Source organism: Heptranchias perlo, chromosome 10 (genome assembly GCF_035084215.1).
Source record: "Heptranchias perlo isolate sHepPer1 chromosome 10, sHepPer1.hap1, whole genome shotgun sequence".
NCBI lineage: Eukaryota > Metazoa > Chordata > Chondrichthyes > Hexanchiformes > Hexanchidae > Heptranchias > Heptranchias perlo.
Genome location: NC_090334.1, coordinates 84,333,297 through 84,356,118, shown reverse-complemented (window position 1 = coordinate 84,356,118; position 22,822 = coordinate 84,333,297). Strand labels below are relative to the sequence as shown.

Below are 22,822 nucleotides of genomic sequence, written 5' to 3'. Positions count from 1 at the left end.
TTTCCCTGTTCTCTCTTTCTTCTAAGCTGCTTATCAACAATATCCTCTGATTCTGATGCAGGGCTATGCCTGAATCATTAACAGTTTTCACTTTCCTTACAGATGCTGTATGAACTTGCTGAGAGTTTTAAACATATTTTGGTTCTGTCTTCACGGAAGAGGACACAAATAACTTCCCAGAAATGCTAGGGAACCAAGGGACCACTGAGAAGGAGGAATTAAAGGAAATTAGTATTATTTAAACAAAAATAGTGCTGGAGAAATTAATGGGACTGAAAGCCGATAAATCCCCAGGGCCTGATAATCTGCATCCCAGAGTCCTAAAAGAGGTAGCCATGGAAATAGTGGATGCATTGATTGTCATCTTCCAAAATTCTATAGATTATGGAACAGTTCCTGCAGATTGGAGGGTGGCAAATGTAACCCCACTATTTAAAAAAGGAGGGAGAGAGAAAACAGGGAACTACAGACCGGTTAGCCTAACATCAGTAGTAGGGAAAATGCTAGAGTCTATTATAAAGGATGTGATAACAGGACACTTAGAAAATATCAATGGGATTAGACAACGTCAACATGGATTTATGAAAGGGAAATCAGGTTTGACAAACCTACTGGAGTTTTTTGAGGATATAACTGATAGAATATATAAGGGAGAACCAGTGGATGTGGTTTATTTGGATTTTCAGAAGGCCTTTGATAAAGTCCCACATAAGAGGTTAGTGTGCAAAATTAAAGCACATGGGATTGGGGGTAATATACTGGCATGGATTGAGAATTGGTTGACAGACAGGAAACAGAGAGTAGGAATAAATGGGTCTTTTTCCGGGTGGCAGGCAGTGACTAGTGGGGTACCGCAGGGATCAGTGCTTGGGCCCCAGCTATTCACAGTATATATCAATGATTTGGATGAGGGAACCAAATGTAATATTTCCAAGTTTGCTGACGATACATAGGAACAGGAGTAGGCCATTCGGCCCCTCGTGCCTGCTCCACCATTTGATAAGACCATGGCTGATCTGTGATCTAACTCCATATCCCTGTCTTTGGCCCATATCCCTTAATACCTTTGGTTGCCAAAAAGCTATCTATCTCACATTTAAATTTAGCGATTGAGCTAGTATCAATTGCCGTTTGCAGAAGAGAGTTCCAAACTTCTACAACCCTTTGTGTGTAGAAATGTTTTCTAATCTCGCTCCTGCAAGGTCTGGCTCTAATTTTTAGACTGTGCCCCCTACTCCTAGAATCCCCAACCAGCGGAAATAGTTTCTCTCTATCCACCCTATCCGTTCCCCTTAATATCTTATAAACTTCGATCAGATCACCCCTTAACCTTTGAAACTCCAGAGAATACAACCCCAATTTGTGTAATCTCTCCTCGTAACTTAACCCTTGAAGTCCGGGTATCATTCTAGTAAACCTACGCTGCACTCCCTCCAAGGCCAATATGTCCTTCCAAAGGTGCAGTGCCCAGAACTGCTCACAGTACTCCAGGTGCGGTCCAGGTGGGGTTGTGAGGAGGATGCAAAGAGGCTTCAAGGCGATTTAGACAATTTGAGCGAGTGGGCAAATACATGGCAGATGCAGTATAATGTGGATAAATGTGAAGTTATCCACTTTAGAAGGAAAAACAGTATTATTTAAATAGTGATATATTGGGAAATGTTGATGTACAAAGGGACCTGGATGTCCTTGTGCACCAGTCACTGAAAGCAAACATGCAGGTGCAGCAATCAGTTAGGAAGCCAAATGGTATGTTGGCCTTCGTTGCAAGAGGATTTGAGTACAGGAGCAAGGATGTCTTACTGCAGTTATACAGGGCCCTTGGTGAGACCACACCTGGAGTATTGTGTGCAGTTTTGGTCTCCTTACCAAAGGAAGGATATACTTGCCATAGAGGGAGTGCAGCGAAGGTTCACCAGACTGATTCCTGGGATGGCAGGACTGTCGTATGAGGAGAGATTGGGTCGACTCGGCCTGTATTCACTCAAGTTTAGAAGAATGAGAGGGGATCTCATTGAAACGTATAAAATTCTGACAGGGCGAGATAGACTGGATGCAGGGAGGATGTTTCCCCTGGCTGAGGGGTCCAGAACGAGGGGTCACAGTCTCAGGATACGGGGTAGGACATTTAGGACCGAGATGAGAAATTTCTTCACTGAGGGTGGTGAACCTGTGGAATTCTCTACCACAGAAGGCTGCGGAGGCCAAGTCACTGAATATATTTAAGAAGGAGCCAGATAGATTTCTAGACACAAAAGGCATCAAGGGGTATGGGGAGAGAGCAGGAATATGGTATTGAGATAGAGGATCAGCCATGATCATATTGAATGGCGGAGCAGGCTCGAAGGGCCGAATGGCCTACTCCTGCTCCTATTTTCTATGTTTTGAGAGTTTCCAGCATTTCCTGTGGGTGTTTTTTTTAAAGGTTTCATTTGCTGGACAAAATTCAACAGTAGAACATAAGAACGCAAGAAATAGGAGCAGGAGTAGACCACACGGCCCCTCGAGCCTGCACCACCATTCAATAAGCTCATGGCTCATCTTCTACCTCAACTCCACTTTCCTGTCCAATCCCCATTTCTCTTGATTCCCTTAGTGTCCAAAAATCTATTGCTCTCAGTCTTGAATATACTCAATGACTGAGCAACCACAGCCCTCTGGGGTAGAGAATTCCAAAAAAGATTCACAATCTTCTGAGTGAAGAAAATTTTCCTCATCTTGTTCCTAAATGGCTGACCCCTTATCCTGAGCCTATGACCCCTAATTCTAGACTCTCCAGCCAGGGGAAACAGACTCTCAGGGCTCGATTTTGGGATCGTGTTTCCGGCGGGTTCCCAGCGGGGTAGCCCCGAAAATCCCGATATCCGGTCATGTGACCGGATCGCGACGAAATCCCGGCCACTTCCGGGTACCGCGCTGACGTGCGGGGCTGCGCGCGCAAGCCCCGCTGGTGGGAATCCCGCAGGCAATTAAAGCCAGTGGGGTTCCACTTGAGAGTACTTACCTTGCTCGTTGTGGTCAGTTAATGAGCTGAAGCAGCTGTCAAAAGAGGAAGTGTGGGATTTTCGGTTCAAGGCAGTGAGTTTCCCACACTGGGGGAAACAGTCCCTCCTCAACCAGGCGTGTTGCAGCCAGCAGCCTGTGGCAGGTGCCAAGGTGCGCTCCATGGGGGAGAGCACTCACCCACGCAGGAGGCCACCGCGTCACATAGGGCAACCCCTGCCCTCCACCACCCCCCGCCAAGCCAGAGGACAGACCGACACGAAACCGCAGCCCCAGTCCGAGGAACCACCCACCTACCCTGCACAACCCCTCAGACCAACACCTGCCAGATGGGTGGTGTGTGGACACCCTCGGAGGACGAAGAGCATGACCAGCCCCAGCAGCCTCGCAGTCCACGCCGTCCGCCGCAGAGACGTGGATCCCCCCAACACGGTGTTGTTGCACGCCCACCTGCACAGCAGGAGGGAGGGCTACCGCAGAGAGAGACGCATCGCAGAGGGCACTACCCTCGCCACAGGGTCCACAGACCGAGGCGCAGCTCCCCGGACCTCTCCGAGCAGCAGTGCACAGGGAGGCGCAGATTCGCTCGACATGTAGTCGTGGAGATCTGCAGCCTCTTTCATGCCGAGCTGCTCCTGGCTGGCCCCAGCACCAACTGCTTACCTGTCGCTGTCAAAGTCACCACTGCCCTCCACACCTTCTCCTCCGCATCCTTCCAGGGTGCAGCCGGCTACACCGCTGATGTCTCTCAGTCGTCTGCGCGGACGAGCCCTGCAAATACACCTGCACCTACTCTGCAGTAACACGATGGGTGGCATCAGTGGTGGGTCCTCATAGTGATACCCAGGAGCGGCCATTATTGGACACAACGGACAGGATTCGCGGAGACATGGCAGTGGTGGTGTCAATATAATGTGTGCTGTTTGTTGCTCTGAAATTCAATATAGGTAACACCCATGACAAACCCTCAGACACCCTTGTACACCCCCTTCATGCTGACGACACGTTTGCCTTACGCTGCCTACTGCACATATGTAATGCATGCCCTGTGGCTGCAGCACAGGTGGTGGCAGGTTGAGTGAGGCTGGCCGTGAGGGAGATGCACGGGAGGGTGAGTATGGGATGGAGCAATGAGATTGTATGAGGATTGGGTTGCGTGGTAGTGGCAGGATGAGTACTGGCGAGGTGAGTAGGTGGAGGTAAGATGAGGATGGGGTTTGAGTGGGTATGAAGGGTGATGTGACAGAATAGTGTTGGCGGTGCCGAAGGAGATGTGGGGTGGGGGCAGTGTGGTGGCAGACGGAGTGTAGGGGAAAGACTTCATGTTCTCACTGCGGCTGACCTACTGCGGTCATTGCAGCGCCTCCTGCACTGTATGCAGGTGGGCCATATGTTGGTGGCGCAGGTGACCCCCTCTGCCACCTTGAGCCAGGCCTTGGTGGCAGAGGCAGGCCGCTTCCTCCCGCCCGCCGGGGGGAAGATCTGTGTCCTCCCCCTCCTCCTCACCCCATCTGATGATACCTGGGGTGAGGCATCATTAAACTGGGAGCAGCCTTCCCCCTGGGCTGCTCCATGCTGCAATTTGTTCCATTGGTTGCAGCATCTGTCAGTGGAGGACTGCCCCTTTAACTAGAGAGCCTCCAGCTGACAGATCGTACTGCGCATGCGCAGCCCGACCGACGCGCAGGCCAGCGCCGTGGACCCCGGAGGAGCAGGTAATTGATTCCTATTAGTGGGTTGCCTGCTACGATCGCGCGGGCAACCCACTAATTTCGCCGAGCGTGTTGACCACGCTCCCGGAGGACCACCCGCTGGGAACCCGCAGGCCTGCTAAATTCGAGCCCTCAGCCTCTACCCTGTCAAGCCCCCTCAGAATCTTATATGTTTCAATGAGATCAACTCTCAATTTTCTAAAACTCCAGAGAATATAGGCCCATTCTACTCAACCTCTCCTCCCAGGACAACTCTCTCATCCCAGGAATTAATCTAGTGAACCTTCGTTGCACCCTCTCTAAGGCAAGTATATCCTTCCTTAGGTAAGGAGACCAAAACTGTACACAGTACCCCAGTATCGGAACAAATTCAAGCAGTTGGGAACCATTCGGCCCAGTAACCACACCATCGGTCGGTGTTCTTGTAATTTTTCTTACAATTGCAGCTATTTGGAACTCATTTTGCTTTGAAAAGAAAAATGAAGAAAGGAACTCAGACTGCAGTTAATTCAGTCCACTGAAAGTATTAAACCTGCTTGATACAGTAGTACTTTAAATTATAAAAGTATTAGTTTAGGGGCACAAAATGTGTTCCCCTCCATAACCTGCAAAGTGTACACATGCATTAAGATCACAACTATTTTCTCATAGTAAAATTTCTTAAATATACAAGAACCCTGTGATCTTTCTATTCCCAGCCATGTCTTGCACATTTACAAGGCTCAAGCTCTGATTTGTTTTTCTCAGGCTCAAGAATCGTTTACCTACTTGTGTTTTTCTGTTAGTTACAATTAATTATTAAGATGACAAAATTTAACTCAATTGTGGCAAGATAATCTCAATTTTTTCCTTTTATTGCTCCAGTCCCTTGAGTTGTGTTTAACGAGTAGTGACACAGCCTACGGTCAGTTGATAAATCAAGCTTTTTAATATACAAGTTGGGAGAAACTCGCCCCACAGAGCCGCCTAGTGCACGATTTGCAATTACACCGCAACAGCTGACAGCGATTTACAGTGGTAAATATTGACAAAAGCGTGACAAAAAAACTGACAACAGGAAGTAAGGATGGGGACACAAGCAAGATTTTTTTTACGAGATATGTCTAAATTTAAAACTGTTAAGGAGAAGTTAACAGCAAATCAATGTACACAATTAATTTTCAATTAAATTATGATTTTGAGCATTCAAGTGTAGCATCATATCAAACCTAGTTAGTGGTTGTTGGCTGACTGCGAATGGTGGGAAGCCTCTTCCTTTCAGTGGGAGATGGTTTTGACCGGACATTGCCTCTTGTCCTCTTCCCACCGCCACCCCGCTCCAGTGCTGCTGAGGGTCAGGGTTCGGGGGGTGTGTCGGGCTGGCAGGACGGGTGACTCACTTTGAAGGCCTCCAGGTCCAGCAGGGCGTTGTTGATCTTAGCAATGGTGGGAAATGAAGTCAGGTCCACCTTGTACCTGTGGGCAAGAAGACACAGAATCGGCTGGAGCTGACCGACTGACCTTCACTGCCTCGCGCCGCTTGGAAAATTAATATAAAATGGGGCAGGACCTCCAGGGTAAGGTTCCCTGCCCGTTGAATTTCTAATCCCCCTTGTGATTTGGATAGTGGGTGGGAGGGGGTGATAATTGATGAGCAGAGGCCAGGGAGAAGGGGAAAAGAGATCAGAGCGGTGACAATCTGAACACAAACAATAGTAATACCCGTTACTGCCCGCAATACATGCTGCACTTAACTCACTCTGAGCGGCAACTTCGAAATTGACTTTAATGCAAATGGATAATAGCGCTTTTTGCCTGATTTAAATGTGGGTGTTTTAAGTGGTGGGGCTATCCCTGTCTAAGTGCTCTGGGCGGGTTGCTTAGTTCTACTGCTCGTGTTTGGTAGAGGGAATGGGAATGGTTTGAAGCTGTGAGTTGCTGAACGAACCCTTACCTCCCAGCGTTGTACACCTGTGGGACCAGGCACAGGTCGGCCATTGTCACCTGTAACAGAAGAGGTCATGTCACAAGATCGAACCAGACAACAGACTTGGGACATGCTCCACCAGAAACAAACTTGCATTCATCGAGCATCCCATCACATCTTACAGTGTCAGCCGTGGCTCAGTGGGTAGCACTCTTGTCTCTGAGTCTGAAGGTCGTGGGTTCACGACCCACTCCAGAGACTTGAGTACATAATCCAGGCTGACACTCACAGTGCAGTGCCGCGGGAGTGCTGCACTGCCAGAGGAGCTGTCTTTCAGATGAGACGTTAAACCGAGGAGCCGTCTGCCCTCTCAGGCGGACGTTAAAGTTCGCACGGCCCTGACACGGTCAGTCTGGATTATGTGCTCAAGCCTCGAGTGCAAGTTGCCCTCATAGGGAGAGCAATGCGGAACCCTATAGAGAGACACTCAAAGTCACCGCCTGCCCCAGGACTGAGCCCGTCCACCAACTAGCCAGAGCCCCGAAAACAATTAATCTTCTCCCCCCTCTTGGTCTCAACGCTGTGATGCCCCCATCCAGCTCAGTTTCCACATGCGACACTGATGAACTCTGCTTATAAACCACTGACAACAACCAAACACTGTGGTAGCAGCTTCCCTGGAGGCTCAGTGGGTACATAGTCCACCCAGTGAACTACTGAGCAATACTAATCAGGAAGATCCCTGGTTGATGAGTTTACTGGAAGCCGCCGGGAATGGCAGTGAAGCTTCAATTAGTCACAGTGCCCATGGATTGGGAGAGGAGGAAATCAGCCAAGGCTCCCAATTGCTGTCTACTGACCCCATGGTCACTGACTGAGAACAGGATCAGGCTTGGCAGTGATGCCCTCTGCAGTCGAATAGCTGGCATTTAGGCTCACAGGTGAAGAATGGTGACTGAGGCAACCAGCACCTGTGGAACCTGAGCCGCAGCAGGCATCAATGCCTCCAACCGAGACGGGGGGGTGGAAGGAGACATCACGAGACTGTACGCAGGGAAACAATACACTCTAGAATGAGCTTCCAGCTCGGTGAGCTGCCGGGGAAGTGGCAACACCATTGGGTCAGTAAACCAACTACCCAAACTTAATGGCAGGGTGGGGAGGCTCTGGGGCCAAGATGTATGTCCTTAAATACAAGATACTGCTGGATGCCGTTGGTCCCAGTGCAGGTTGGGCCCATGATGGGACTGCAGTCAATTCACGTCCCCCCTGGACTGTGCAAACAGAGTTAGCCCAAGTAGTCGACCCTGAACCTTCTTACTCCTTTCTAAACAGACCTCCCGTTGGAAGCTTGTTCTTACGCACCTCATCACCGACACAGTATCGCCCGGCTGTCTGTTGCAGGAGACTCTCCAGAGCTGGAAAACAGGCAGAAATTTGCACAGGTAGACGAATCAGAAATTTACGGCGCAGAAGGAGGCCATTCGGCCCACTGTGTCTGTGCTGGCCGAAAAAACAGCCATCCAGCTCTTGGTCTGTAGCCTCGTAGGTTACGGCACTTCAAGTGCATATCCAAGTACTTTTTAAATGAGTTGAGGGTTTCTGCCTCTACCACTCTTTAAAGCAGTGGGTTCCAGACCCCCACCACCCTCTAGGTGAAAAACATTTCTCCTCAACTCCCCTCTAATCCTTCTACCAATTACTTTAAATCTAAGCCCCCTGGTTATTGACCTCTCTGCTATGGGAAATAGGTCCTTCCTATCCATTCTATCTAGGCCACTCATAATTTTATACACCTCAATTAAATTACCCCTCAGCATCCTCTGTTCCAAAGAAACAACTCCAGCCTATCCGATCTTTCCTCATAGCTAAAATTCTCCAGTCCTGGCAACATCCTCGTAAATCTCCTCTGCACCCTCTCTAGTGCAATCACATCTTTCCTGTAATGTGGTGACTAGAATTCTAGCTGTGGCCTAACTAGTGTTTTATACAGTTCTAGCATAACCTCCCTGCTCTCATATTCTATGCCTCGGCTGATAAAGGAAAGTATCCCGTATGCCTCCTTAACCACCTTATCTACCTGTCCTGCTACCTTCAGGGATCTGTGGACATGCACTCCAAGGTCCCTCTACACCTTTCAGTATGCTCCCATTTATTGTGTATTCCCTTGCCTTGTTTGCTCTCCCCAAATGCATTACCTCACTTCTCTGGATTGAATTCCATTTGCCACTTTTCTGCCCACCTGACCAGTCCATTGATATCTTCCTGCAGTTTACAGCTTTCCTCCTCACTATCAATAACACGGCCAACTTCTGTATCATCTGCAAACTTTTTAATCATGCCCCCTACATTTAAGTCTAAATCGTTGATATATCCACAAAAAGCAATGGACCTTGTACTAAGCCCTGCAGAACCCCACTGGAAACAGCCTTCCAGTCACAAAAACACCTGTCGACCATTACCCTTTACTTCCTGCCACTGAGCCAATTTTGGATCCAACTAGCCACTCTCCTTTGGATCCCGTGGGCTTTTACTTTTCTGACCAGTCTGTCACGTGGGACCTTGTCAAAAGTCTTGCTAAAGTCCATGTAGACTACATCAAAGGCACTACCCTCATCGACCCTCTTTCTTGCCTCCTCAAAAAATTCAATCAAGTTAGCCAGACACTACCTTGCCTTAACTACTCCATGCTGACTGTCCTTGATTAATCTGTGCCTTTCTAATTGACAATTAATACTGTCCCTCAGAATTGTTTCCAATAATTTGCCACTACGAAGTTTAGACTGACTGACCTGGAATTACTCGGTCTATCCCTCGCTCCCTTTTTAAACAACAGTACAACGTAAGCAGTCCTCCAATCCTCCGGCACCGCACCTGTAGCCAGGGAGGATTGGAAAATTATGGTCAGAGCCTCCGCTATTTCCTCCCTTGCTTCTCTTAACAGCCTGGGATACATTTCATCCGGGCCTGGTGATTTATGTACTTTCAAAGTTGCTAAGCCCCTTAATATTTCCTCTCTCACTTTGTTTATCCCATGCAATATTTTACACCCCTCCTCCTTAACTACAATGTCTGCATCATCCCCCTCTTTTATGAAGACAGACGCAAAGTATTCATTAAGAACCATACCCACATCTTCCGCCTCCACACATGGGTTACCTTTTTGGTCTCTAATAGGCCCTACTCTTTCCTCAGTTATCCTCTTGCTCCTTATGTATTTATAAAACATCTTTGGATTTTCCTTGATTTTTCTACCCTGTATGCTCCTTGACATCCAGGGGCTCTAGATTTGGGAATCCCACCCTTTCTCTTTGTGGGGACATATTTGTTCTGAACCCTCACTATCTCCCTCTTGAATGCTTCTCATTGTTCTGACACTGATTTACCTCCAAGTAGCTGTTTCCAGTTCACTTTTGCTAAATCACATCTCACCTTAATAAAACTGGCCTTTCCCCAGTTGAGAACTTTTACTCCTGGTCTTTCTTTGTCCTTTTCCATAACTATGCTAAATCTAACTGAATTATGATCACTACCACCAAAATGCTCTCCCACTGATACTCCTTCCACCTGCCCAGCTTTATTCACAGAAACTAAGTCCAGAACTGCCCCCTCTCTTGTTGGGCTTCCTACATACTGACTAAAAAAGTTCTCTTGAATGCATTTAGGTCCCTTAAGAGGCTGAGACAGGAGAAATTATAATGTGGAATCAGGAAATGGCAGATGCGTTAAACAAATATTTTGTAACTGTCTTCACAGCAGAAGACACAAAAAGCATACCAGAAATAGTGGGGAACCAAGGGGCTAATGAGGGTGAGGAACTTAAAGTAATTATTATCAGTAGAGAAAAAGTACTTGAGAAACTAATGGGACTAAAAGCTGATAAATCCCCTGGACCTGATGGCCTACATCCGAGGGTTCTAAAAGAGGAGGCTGCAGAGATAGTGGATGCATTGGTTATGATCTTCCAAAATTCTCTAGATTCTGGAACGGTCCCAATGGATTGGAAGGTTGCAAATGTAACCCCACTATTCAAGAAAAAAAGGGAGAGAGAAAACAGGGAACTACAGGCCAGTTAGCCGGACATCAGGCATCGGGAAAATGCTGAAATCCATTATTAAGGAAGTGGTAACAGGGCACTTAGAACAATATAATATGATTAGGCAGAGTCAACATGGTTTTATGAAAAGGGAAATAGTGTTTGACAAATTTATTAGAGATTTTTGAGGTTGTAACTAGCAGGGTAGATAAAGGGGAACCAGTGGTTGTCGTCTATTTGGATTTTCAAAAGGCATTCGATAAGGTGCCACACAAAAGGTTGTTACACAAGATAAGGGCAGATGGGATTGGGGGTAATATATTAGCATGGATAGAGGATTGGTTAAAGGACAGAAAACAGAGAGTAGGAATAAACGGGTCATTTTCAGGCTGGCAGGCTGTAACTAGTGGGGTGCCGCAAGGATCAGTGCTTGGGCCCCAGCTATTTACAATCTATATTAATGAGTTAGATGAAAGGACTGAGTGTAATGTGTCCAAGTTTGCTGATGATACAAAGCTAGGTGGGAAAGTAAGCTGTGAGGAGGACACAAAGAGTCTGCAAAGGGATATAGATAGGTTAAGTGAGTGGGCAAGAAGGTGGCAGATGGAGTATAATGTGGGGAAATGTGAGGTTATTCACTTTGGTAGGAAGAATAGAAAAACAGAATTTTTTTTAAATGGTGAGAAACTTGGGTGTCCTTGTACAAAAAACACAAAAGTTAGTATGCAGGTACAGCAGGTAATTAGGAAAGCAAATGGCATGTTGGCCTTATTTGCAAGGGGGTTGGAGTACAAGAATAGGGAAGTCTTACTACAATTGTACAGGGCTTTAGTGAGACCACACCTGGTGTACTGCGTACAGTTTTGGTCTCCATATCTAAGGACGGATGTATTTGCCTTAGAGGCAGTGCAACAAAGGTTCACTAGATTGATTCCTGGGATGAGAGGGTTGTCCTATGAGGAGAGGTTGAGTAGAATGGGCCTATATTCTCTGGAGTTAGAAGAATGAGAGGTGATCTCATTGAAACATAAGATTCTAAGGGGGCTTGACAGGGTAGATGCTGAGATGTTGTTTCCCCTGGCTGGAGAGTCTAGAACTAGGGGGCATAGTCGCAGGATAAGGGGTCGGCCATTTAAGATTGAGTTGAGGAGGAATTTGTTCACTCAGGGTTGTGAATCTTTGGAATTCTCTACCCCAGAGGGCTGCTGGATGCTGAGTCGTTGAGTATATTCAAGGATGAGATGGATAGATTTTTGGACTCTAGGGAAATCAAGGGATATGGGGATCGGGCAGGAAAAGTGGAGTTGAGGTCGAAGATCAGCCATGATCTTATTGAATGACAGAGCAGGCTTGAGGGGCCGAGTGGCCTACTCATGCTCCTATTTCTTATGTTCTTATTTTAAGAATTCTGTGCCCTCTATACCTTTCACACTGATTCTATCCCAGTTAATATTAGGGTAGTTGAAATCTCCAACAGTTACTGCCCTATTGTTTTTGCACTTCAGAAATTTGCCTACATATTTGCTCTTCTATCTCCCTCTGTCTGTTTGGGGGTCTATAGTACACTCCCAGTAGTGTGACTGCCCCTTTTTTGTTCTTCAGTTCAACCCATATGGCCTTATTTGATGATCCTTCTAACATATCATCCCTCCTCACAGCTGCAATTGTTTCCTTTACCAATATTGCAACCCCCCCTTCTTTTTTTATCCCCCTCTCTATCTCGTCTGAAAACCCTGTAACCAGGAACATTGAGCTGCCATTTCTGCCCATTTAAGCCATGTTTCAGTAATAGCTGTGATAGCGTACTGCCACGTGTCTACCTGTGCCCTCAGCTCACCTGCCTTATCCACTAGACTCCTTGCATTGAGGTATATACCATTAAGCACTGCCTAACTGCTTTGTTGTCTATTTTCTAGCCTTTGTTTCCTCCGTCTTCAAAACTCACTTACTAATTTTCTGCCTTCCATTTCCAGCTCTGTTTCTGTCCCTTCTGAATCACCGCTTGGGTTCCCATCCCCCTGCCATGCTAGTTTAAACCCTCCCCCACAGCACTAGCAAACCTCCCCGCGACGATATTGGTCCCGGCTCTGTTGAGGTGCAACCCGTCCGGCTTGTACCGTTCCTACCTCCCCCAGAATCGGTCCCAATGCCCCAGGAATCTAAAGCCCTCCCTCCCGCACCATCTCTCCAGCCACATATTCATCTGCTCTATCCTCCCATTTCTATACTCACTAGTGCGTGGCACCGGGAGTAATCTGGAGATTACTACCTTTGAGGTCCTGCTTATTAATCCCTTTCCTAGCTCTCTAAAATCTTCAGCAGGACCTCATCCTGCTTTTCTACCTTTGGAGGAAGATGGAGCAGTGTGAGGTCAGTAAAACATCAGCCTTCATTTATATACCATCTTTAACCTAGTAAAACGTCCTAAGGCGCTTCACAGCAGCGTATTCAGACACAATATGACACCGAGCCACATAAGGAGATATGAGGACAGGTGCCTTAAGAGGTAGGTTTTAAAGGAGCATCTTAAAAGGAGGAGAGAGCGAGGCGGAGAGGTTTAGGGAGGGAATTCCAGAGCTTAGGGCCTAGGCAGCTGAAGGCACGGCCGCCAATGGTGGAGCGATTAAAATCGGGGATGCGCAAGAGGCCAGAATTGGAGGAGTGCAGAGATCTCGGAGGGTTGTAGGGCTGGAGGAGGTTCGAGAGATAGGGAGAGGGGTGAGGCCACGGAGGGATTTGAAAACAAGGTTGAGAATTTTAAAAATCGAGGCATTCCTGGACCGGGAGCCGATGTAGGTCAGCGAGCACAGGGGAGATGGGTGAACGGGACTTGGCGGGAGTTAGGATACGGGGCAGCAGAGTTTTGGATGACCTCAAGTTCATGGAGGGTGGAAGATGGGAGGCCGGCCAGGAGAGCATTGGAATAGTCAAGTCTAGAGGTAACAAAGGCATGGATGAGGGTTTCAGTAGCCGACGAGCTGGGGCGGGGTGAAGACGGGTGATGTTACAGAGGTGGAAGTAGGCGGTCTTGGTGATGGAGCGGATAGAACGTTACACAGTACCCGTCTGGTGTAGTTACTCTTCGTCTCGTCTCACCTCGCAAGCCATTGATGATGAAGTGTTGGGCCCATTCAAGCTTCTTCTCGCCTCCTACCCTCTGCAACACGCACAGGTTCTGGAGAGAAAAAAAAAAAATCGGGCAGAGCGAGTAAGCTGCAGACACCGTGTTTGTACCGTGAAACCAAACAAATCTCACCCCGACTGGCCTCCTCCGAGGTTTATCCAGAAACCCGCCGGTATCTGAGCAAGACGTGCTCGAGCCCGAGCCCGTGAGTGGGTGTAGGAGGTCGTGGGTCACGGCCGGACCCGCTGATGTCCATCTACGTCATGCAGACTCAGGAGAGGCCAAGGGGTCGCTGGACAAGTGACCGGTGCCAGACAACGAAAACCCAAAAACAAGAGCTCAAAACATTGATTCCTGAATCCCAAGCCGTACCTGCAGAGGTTGGATCCCGGAGGTGATGTGGTCGGAAATCATCCGGACTTGGGCGCGTTTCTTGGCATCTTCGGGTAGCAGCCGGGGTCCAGGCCTGGTCTCATCCAGGTACTGAATTATAGCCAACTACCGTCAAAACAAATAACACCAACTGTACATGAAAATAACTACAAACCGATAAATGTTCGCAAATTCTATAAATACAGAGGGACTTGGGAGCAAGTTACAGGCTGGAGTCTTTTACATAGAAATTACAACACAGAAATAGGTGGTCCACAATCTGATAAAGGAGACGGGAGACTCTCGGCCCTGCTGCTCAGGGTCACAGTCTGATAAAGGAGACGGGAGACTCTCGGCCCTGCTGCTCAGGGTCACAGTCTGATAAAGGAGACGGGAGACTCTCGGCCCTGCTGCTCAGGGTCACAGTCTGCCAAGGGTTACTTCAGTGAACCAGTCAGTCTGAGGAAATTATATTTTTCACAGAAACTTTTGGTGCCTCCAAATGTCACTGAAAGTAAATCAGTATACACACTCAGTGTACATCGGGTGTTAAACTGTCAGAGGAGGAAGCTTTAGCGACAATTTGGCACATTTCAATTTTATGACTTGGTAAATGTTTGCATTTGAGAAAAGGGGGTGGGGTTCATCAAATCAACAAAAATAAATCACAAGCTGGGAAATAGCTCGTATTACAGTATCTCTAACACTCTAACCTCCTCCAGCCCGACAACTGTCCGAGATCTCTGCGCTCCTCCAATTCAGGTCTTTCGCGCATCCCCCGTTTCCTTCGCCCCACCATTGGCGGCCGTGCCTTCAGCTGCCCGGGCCCTAAGCTCTGGAATTCCCTCCCTAAACCTCTCCGCCTCTCTCTCCTCCTTTAAGACGCTCCTACCTCTCTGACCAAGCTTTTGGTCGCCTGTCCTAATATCTCCTCATGTGGCTCGGGGTCAAATTTTGTTTGATAATCGCTCCTATAAAGCTTTTGGGACGTTTTACTACGTTAATGGTGTTACATAAATGCAAGCTGTCGTTGGAGAAGCTGGGATCGTTCTCCTTCGAGCAGAGAAGGTTAAGAGGAGATTTAATAGAGATGTTCAAAATCAAAAAGGGTTTTGATCGTTTCTCCCTATCTGTTCTATTTCTACTGGCAGGAGGGTCGGTAACCAGAGGAAAAGAAACAGTGGGGGGGGAGGATGAGGAGAATTTTTTTTTAAACACAGCGAGTTGTGATGATCTGGATTGCGCTGCCTGAAAGGGCGGTGGAAGCAGATTCAATAGTAACTTTCAAAAGGGAATAGGATAAATCATAAAATCATAGAAAGGTTACAGCACGGAAGGAGGCCATTCGGCCCATCGAGTCCATGTCGGCTCTATGCAAGAGCAATCCAGCTAGTCCCAATCCCCCGCCTATCGCTGTAGCCCTGCAAATTTTTCCTTGCAAGTACTTATCCGGTTCCCTTTTGAAGGCCATGATTGAATCTGCCTCCACCACCCCCTCGGGCAGTGCATTCCAGATCATAACCACTCGCTGTGTAAAAATGTTTCTCCTCATGTCAACTTTGGTTCTTTTGCCAATCACCTTAAATCCAGGTCCTCTGGTTCGTCACCCTTCTGCCAATAGGTACAGTTTCTCTCTATCTACTCTGCCTAGACTCATGATCTTAAATACCTCTACCAAATCTCCTCTCTACCTTCTCTGTTCTAAGGAGAACAACCCCAGCTTCTCCAGTCTATCCACGTAACTAAAGTCCCTCATCCCTGGAATCAGTCTAGTAAATCTCTTCTGCACCCTCTCTAAGGCCTTCACATCTTTCCTGAAGTGCGGTGCCCAGAACTGGACACAATACTCCAGTTGTAGTCGAACCAGTGTTTAATAAAGGTTCATCATGGCTTCCTTGCTTTTGTACTCTATGGGCTCGATTTTACCACCCGCTATCGGGTGCGTTCTCAGCGGGGGGGCCCCGAAAATCGCGAAATCCAGGAGCGGGACCGGATCCCGCCTCGATCCCACCCACTTCCGGGTTCCCCGCTGACGTGCCGGCGTGCGCGCGCAGCCCCCGCTGGTGGGAATCCCGCTGGCTTTAATTGCCTGCGGGATGCCACTTGACAATATTTATTTAGGTATTTCAGGTCATTAACTGACCTGATTAAGGGACTATGTGGGATTTTGGAACAACATGGGACTGTTTCCCACACTGGGGGAAACACTCCCAGCTCGAATGGACGTGTTGCAGCTGTCAGCCTGTGGCAGCTGCAAAGGTCCATTTGACAGGTGGGGGGGGGGGGGGGAGGGGGGAGACCCTCACCCATTGCAGGAGGCCACTCTGTCACTTGGGACAAAGTTTGGCCTCCACCACCCTCCTCCCGACAGTCAAAGTCACCAACCTGCACACTTACCCCGGGGTCCGGAGACGTGTACCTACCTTGCGGACCCCCTCAGATGTACATCTTCAGGATGGGGGCCGCCGTTGCTGCAGTCATGACCTCCTCGGAGGGCGAACAGCATCACCAGCCTCACCAGCCACGCCGTCCACCTCTGACACGTGGAGCTCCACAACACAGTGCTGTGACACATCCACCTGCACAGCAGGAGGGAGGGCTACCGCAGAGAGAGATGCGTCGCAGAGGGCACTACCCTCGCCACAGGGTCCACAGACCGAGGCTCAGCTTCCTGGACCTCTCTGAGCAGCAGTGCACACGGAGGCTCAGAGTCAGTCGACATGTAGTTGTGGACATCTGCAGCCTCTTTCATGCCGAGCTGCTCCTGGCTGGCCTGTGCACCACGTTCCTACCTGTCGCTGTCAAAGTCACCACTGCCCTCCCGAACTTCTCCTCCGCAGCCTTCCAGGCTGCAACCGGGGACATCGCCGATGTCTCTCAGTCGTCTGCGCAGAGGAGCCCTGCAAATACACCTACACCCACTCTGCAGTGACACACTGGGTGGCATCAGTGGTGGGTCCTCATAGTGATACCCAGGAGCGGGCATTATTGCACAAACCGGACAGGATTTGCGAAGATATGGCAGTGGTGGTGTCAATATAATGTGTGATGTGAGTTGTTCTGAAATTCAATATAGGTAACAACCATGACAAACCCTCAAACACCCTTGTGCATCCCCTTCATGCTCACGACACGTTTGCCTTACGCTGCCTACTGCACATATGTGATGCATGCCCTGTGGCTGCAGCACAGGTGGTGGCAGGTTGAGTGAGGCTGACCGTGAGAGAGATGCATGAGAGGGTGAGTATGGGATAGAGCCATGAGATTGTATGAGGATTGGGTTGAGTGGTAGTGGCGGGATGAGTACTGGCGAGGTGAGTAGGTGCAGGTAAGATGAGGATGGGGTTTGAGTGGGTGTGAGGGGTGATGTGACAGAGTAGTGTTGGCAGTGCAGAAGGAGATGTGGGGTGGGGGCAGGATGTGGCAGACGGAGTGTAGGGGAAAGACTACGTGTACTCACTGTGGCTGACCTACTGAGGTCATTGGACCGCCTACTGCACTGTGTGCAGGTGGGCGATATGTTGGTGGCGCAGGTGACCTCCTCTGCCACCTCGAGCCAGGCCTTCCTGGTGGCGGAGGCGGGCTGCTTCCTCCCGCCCGCCGGGTGGAAGATCTCTGTCCGCCCCCTCCTCCTCACCCCATGTATTGATACCTGTGGTGAGGCAGCATTAAACTGGGAGCAGCCTTCCCCCTGGGCTGCTCCATGCAGTCATCTTTGCTATTGGTTGCAGCATCTGTCAGTGGAGGACTGCCCCTTTAAATAGAGCGCCTCCAGCTGACAGATCTTACTGCGCATGCGCAGCCCGCCCGACGCGCAGATCAGCAGTGGGGAACCCGGAGGAGCAGGTAAGTGGCTCCAATTAGTGGTTTGCCTGCTACGATCGCGCGGGAAACCCACTAATTTCACCGGGCGCGTTACTCACGCGCCCACTAGCCCATCCGCCGAGAACCCGCACCCCTGGTAAAATCAGGCCCTATGCCTCTATTTATAAAGCCCAGGATCCCGTATGCTTTTTTAACCGCTTTCTCAACCTGCCCTGCCACCTTCAACAATTTGTGCACATATACCCCCAGATCTCTCTGTTCTGTACCCCTTTTAGAATTGTGCCCTCTAGTTTAGATTGCCTCTCCGCATTTTTCCTACCCAAATGCATCACTTCGCATTTTTCTGCGTTAAATTTCATCTGCCACGTGTCTGCCCATGCCACCAGCCTGTCTATATCCTCTTGAAGTCTATCACTATCCTCCTCACTGTTCACTACACTTCCAAGTTTTGTGTCATCTGCAAATTTGGAAATTGTGCCCTGTACACCCAAGTCCAAATCATTGATAAATATCAAGAAAAGCAGTGGTCCCAGCACCGACCCCTGGGGAACACCACTGTACACCTCCCTCCAGTCCGAGAAACAACCGTTCACCACTACTCTCTGTTTCCTGTCACTTAGCCAATTCTGTATCCATGTTGCTACTGCCCCTTTTATTCCATGGCCTTCAACCTTGATAAGCCTACTGTGTGGAACTTTATCAAACGCCTTTTGAAAGTCCATATACATCACATCAACTGCATTGCCCTCATCTACCCTCTCTGTTACTTCATTAAAAAACTCTATCAAGTTAGTTAAACACGATTTGCCTTTAACAAATCCGTGCTGGCTTTCCCTAATCAATCCACACTTGTCCAAGTGACTGCTAATTCTATCCCAGATTATAGTTTCTAAAAGTTTCCCCACCACAGAGGTTAAACTGACTGGCCTGTAGTTGCTGGGTTTATTCTTGCACCCATTTTTGAACAAGGGCGTAACATTTGCAATTCTCCAGTCCTCTGGCACCACCCCGTATCTAAGGATGTTTGGAAGATTATGGCCAGTACCTCCGCAATTTCCACCCTTACTTCCCTCAGCAACCTAGGATGCATCCCATCCGGACCTGGTGACTTATCTACTTTAAGTACAGCTAGCCTTTCTAGTACCTCCTCTTTATCAATTTTGAGCCCATCCAGTATCTTAACTACATCTTCCTTTACTGAGACTCTGGCAGCATCTTCTTCCTTGGTAAAGACAGATGCAAAGGTCTCATTTAGTACCTCGGCCGTGCCCTCTGCCTCCATGAGTAGATCTCCTTTATGGTCCCTAATCGGTCCCCCTCCTCTTACTCCCCGTTTACTGTTTACATGCCTGTAGAAGACTTTTGGATTCCCTTTTATGTTTGCTGCCAGTCTATTCTCATACTCTCTCTTTGCCCCTCTTATTTCCTTTTTCACTTCCCCTCTGAACTTTCTATATTCTGCCTGGTTCTCACTTGTGTTATCAACCTGACATCTGTCATACACCCCTTTTTTCTGCTTCATCTTACTCTCTCTCTTTTGTCATCCAGGGTGCTCTGGCTTTAGTTGCCCTCCCTTTCTCCCTTGTGGGAATGTACCTAGACTGTACCCAAACCATTTTTTCCTTGAAGGCCACCCATTGGCAGGCAAAACTGTAATTAAACAATCTTTGATTCCAATTCACCCGGGCCAGATCAGTTCTCATCCCAATGAAATTGGCCCTCCTCCAATTGAGTATTTTTATTTTAGAGTGGTCCGTGTCCTTTTCCATAACTAGTCTAAACCTTATGATATCATGATCACTGTTCCCTAAATGCTCCCCCACTGACACTTGCTCCACTTGGCCTGCCTCATTCCCAGAACCAAATCCAGCAATGCCTCCTTCCTTGCTGGGCCGGAAATGTACTGGTCAAGAAAGTTCTCCTGAACACACTTCAAAATTTCCTCCTCCTCTTTGCCCCTTATATTATTACTATTCCTGTCTATATTACGGTAGTTGAAATCTCTGTTATCACTACTCTATAGTTTTTGCGCCTCTCTAATTTCCCTGCAAATTTGCTCCTCTATATCCTTCCCACTAGTTGGTGGCCTATACAATATACCCAGTAGTGTAATGGCACTTCCACTGTTTCTTAACTCTAACTAAATAGATTCTGTCCATGATCCCTCGAGGACATCCTCTCTCTCCAGCACTGCAATATCCTCCTTGAGAATACTTGAAAAGGAAAAATGTGCAGGTCTATGGGGAAAGAGCGAGGGGAGTGGGACTAATTTGATTGCTCTTTCAAAGAGCTGGCAAAGGCACGATGGGCCAAATGACCTCCTTCTGTGCTGTAAGATTCTATGATTCTAACATGATGCATCTCATTGCTGTTAGTGGGATCTTGCTGTGCACAGAATGGCTGTTACATTTGTCTATGAAATAAAATTCAGTGTACTTCAAAGTAATTCATCGTGCACGAGGCACAGACGTTCGGGGGAGGTGATGAGGCCCTATCTATACAAATCTTTTATCTTGCTTCAGTTTGGATTCACCGTTTTTGGTGGGTTCGAGACAGATCAGAGTTACAAATTAAACATTTACACAGCCAGATGGACCTCAAGTCCTGACCAAACAGTCAACAGCCAAAAAACATTAATCAGTAACAGAAAATGATCTCCTCTCTCCTCTCCCCTCCAAACAACAAAAATAAACAAGCTTTACCGACTGGGAGAGGGTGATGCCATCGATAGAGAGTGCTGGGACCTGCTTCATGGGATTAAGGGCCTTGAACACATCGACATGCTGCAGCGAGAGAGAGAGGAGAAAGCACTGATTGAAATGGAATTTAGCCAAGAATATCTAACACAGTGTAACAGTACTAATACACTCCCAATCCCACAAGATAGAGTTAGGTGTTGGTTACAGATGGGAGCTGTGTACAGAGGGTAGTCTCTCCGACTCTCAGACAGACTCCCCACCCCCAAGGTAGAGGGTAGCTGAGATTAGGAGACGCTAACACAAGTTGGACAGAAAATGAGGGGGAAGGAGGTGTGTGTTTCACACAGTTTTGCAGAGGGTGGGGTAAGGGACTTTGTGCAGTTAAATTGATGTTTAAATGGACCCATTATAATATATAAAAAATATTAAATTATAACATGGCTGTACAATCTTTTGTACAATCAATATTTTCTAAAAACTATGCATTGCTTTGTTTTAAAATGTTTTATATAAAAATCTACCGGTTAAAGAGAAAGGAGATAAATTCTAGGATGATGGGAGTGGGGGAAACCCAACAGGTAAGTGAGAGAGAGATGAAAGCTGGAACTGTACCTGCTGCCCTCCATCTTTAACCAGGTTGACAGCGACCTGCTCATACTCGACTCCCTTGAAAGCAAGAGCTGAGACATGAAAAAAAAGTTTCAGAAACTCTTTAAATGCAAAAAAAGTTTGAGAAGTCTCAATGCCACCCCTCCCCCACTGATCTGATTACCCTTCAGGCCGGTCACCCAGCGGGATGAGAAGTTTATAAAAAGGTTTTCCAACGTTTAATGATTGATGCAAGATCGGATCATCTACACAAGCTTAATTTTTGCAAAAGCACAACCCACACACACACAATTCCGGTATTTCCAAAGCTATCAGATTTCTCACCGATTCGCACCCTCCATGAGCAGGAACTCCTGAAGTACGTGTAGAGCACAGGCTGGAAAAAACACAGACATCACTGTTACAATCAAACCCATTAACAGAGGGGCTGGACTGGGTCACACACACACACACACAGAGACAGAGACAGACACACACACACACATAGAGACAGAGACACACACACACACACACATAGAGACAGAGACACACACACACACACACATAGAGACAGAGACACACACACACACACACATAGAGACAGAGACACACACACACACACACATAGAGACAGAGACACACACACACACACACATAGAGACAGAGACACACACACACACACCACACACACACACACACATAGAGACAGAGACACACACACATAGAGACAGAGACACACACACATAGAGACAGAGACACACACACACAGAGACAGAGACAGACACACACACACATAGAGACAGAGACACACACACACACACATAGAGACAGAGACAGAGACACACACACACAGACAGAGACAGAGACAGACACACACACACATAGAGACAGAGACAGACACACACACATAGAGACGCACACACACATAGAGACAGAGACACACATAGAGACAGAGACACACATAGAGACAGAGACACACACACACATAGAGACAGAGACACACATAGAGACAGAGACACACACAGAGACAGAGACACACACACACATAGAGACAGAGACACACACACACATAGAGACAGAGACACACACACACACATAGAGACAGAGAGACACAGACACAGACAGAGACACACACACAGACAGACATACTTATACACACACTAGTGCTACATTGCCCTGATTTATTATGTTGCTGCCTCCCTCCAGACACTAACTTTAACCGTTGATGTCATCTCCCTGCTGCTCCCAGGTCCCTGTTCATTAACACTCCGCCTTCTTAAAGAAAAAAATACGGTTGTGCAACCAAAATTAAAAGTGGGCGGAGGACCAGCATCAAAACCAACCAATCACCAACCAGCACAAAGTACTCCTCCTCTTGAACTCTATACCCTGATATTTGTCAGGTGATGAGGGATCTTCCTCTTGTCTTGGATATAAGATTAAAATCAAAAGATCAAAATTAAGATCAAAAAAGGGCAGGATTGGGTACAAGGTGTTCAGGAAAGATGGGGAAGGAAAGAAAGGAGGGGGTAGTGGCAGTGTTGATTAATGGGAATA

General features: G+C 47.9%; 1 protein-coding gene across 1 annotated transcript; it reads right to left on the bottom strand.

The window, feature by feature from the left end:
* Nucleotides 1-5,620: 5,620 nt before the first annotated feature.
* Nucleotides 5,621-22,577, bottom strand: gstz1 (glutathione S-transferase zeta 1). The gene is made up of 9 exons (XM_067992127.1): nt 22,480-22,577; nt 21,611-21,662; nt 21,290-21,357; nt 20,681-20,761; nt 14,154-14,279; nt 13,754-13,832; nt 7,987-8,039; nt 6,649-6,698; nt 5,621-6,170 (listed from the first exon to the last, which is right to left on the bottom strand). Exons 1-9 carry the CDS (start codon nt 22,495-22,497, stop codon nt 6,050-6,052), a joined length of 648 nt encoding a protein of 215 aa, XP_067848228.1. The 5' UTR covers nt 22,498-22,577; the 3' UTR covers nt 5,621-6,049.
* Between the last annotated feature and the right edge of the window lie 245 nt (nt 22,578-22,822).

Excerpts from the sequence above, each read along its gene's own strand:
- gstz1 (XM_067992127.1), bottom strand. Across the intron at positions 14,280-20,680 it reads GCATCACCCTCTCCCAGTCG|TTGGCTATAATTCAGTACCT; the intron begins GTAAAGCTTGTT and ends TTTTGACGGTAG. Across the intron at positions 6,699-7,986 it reads GATACTGTGTCGGTGATGAG|GTGACAATGGCCGACCTGTG; the intron begins GTGCGTAAGAAC and ends CTTCTGTTACAG.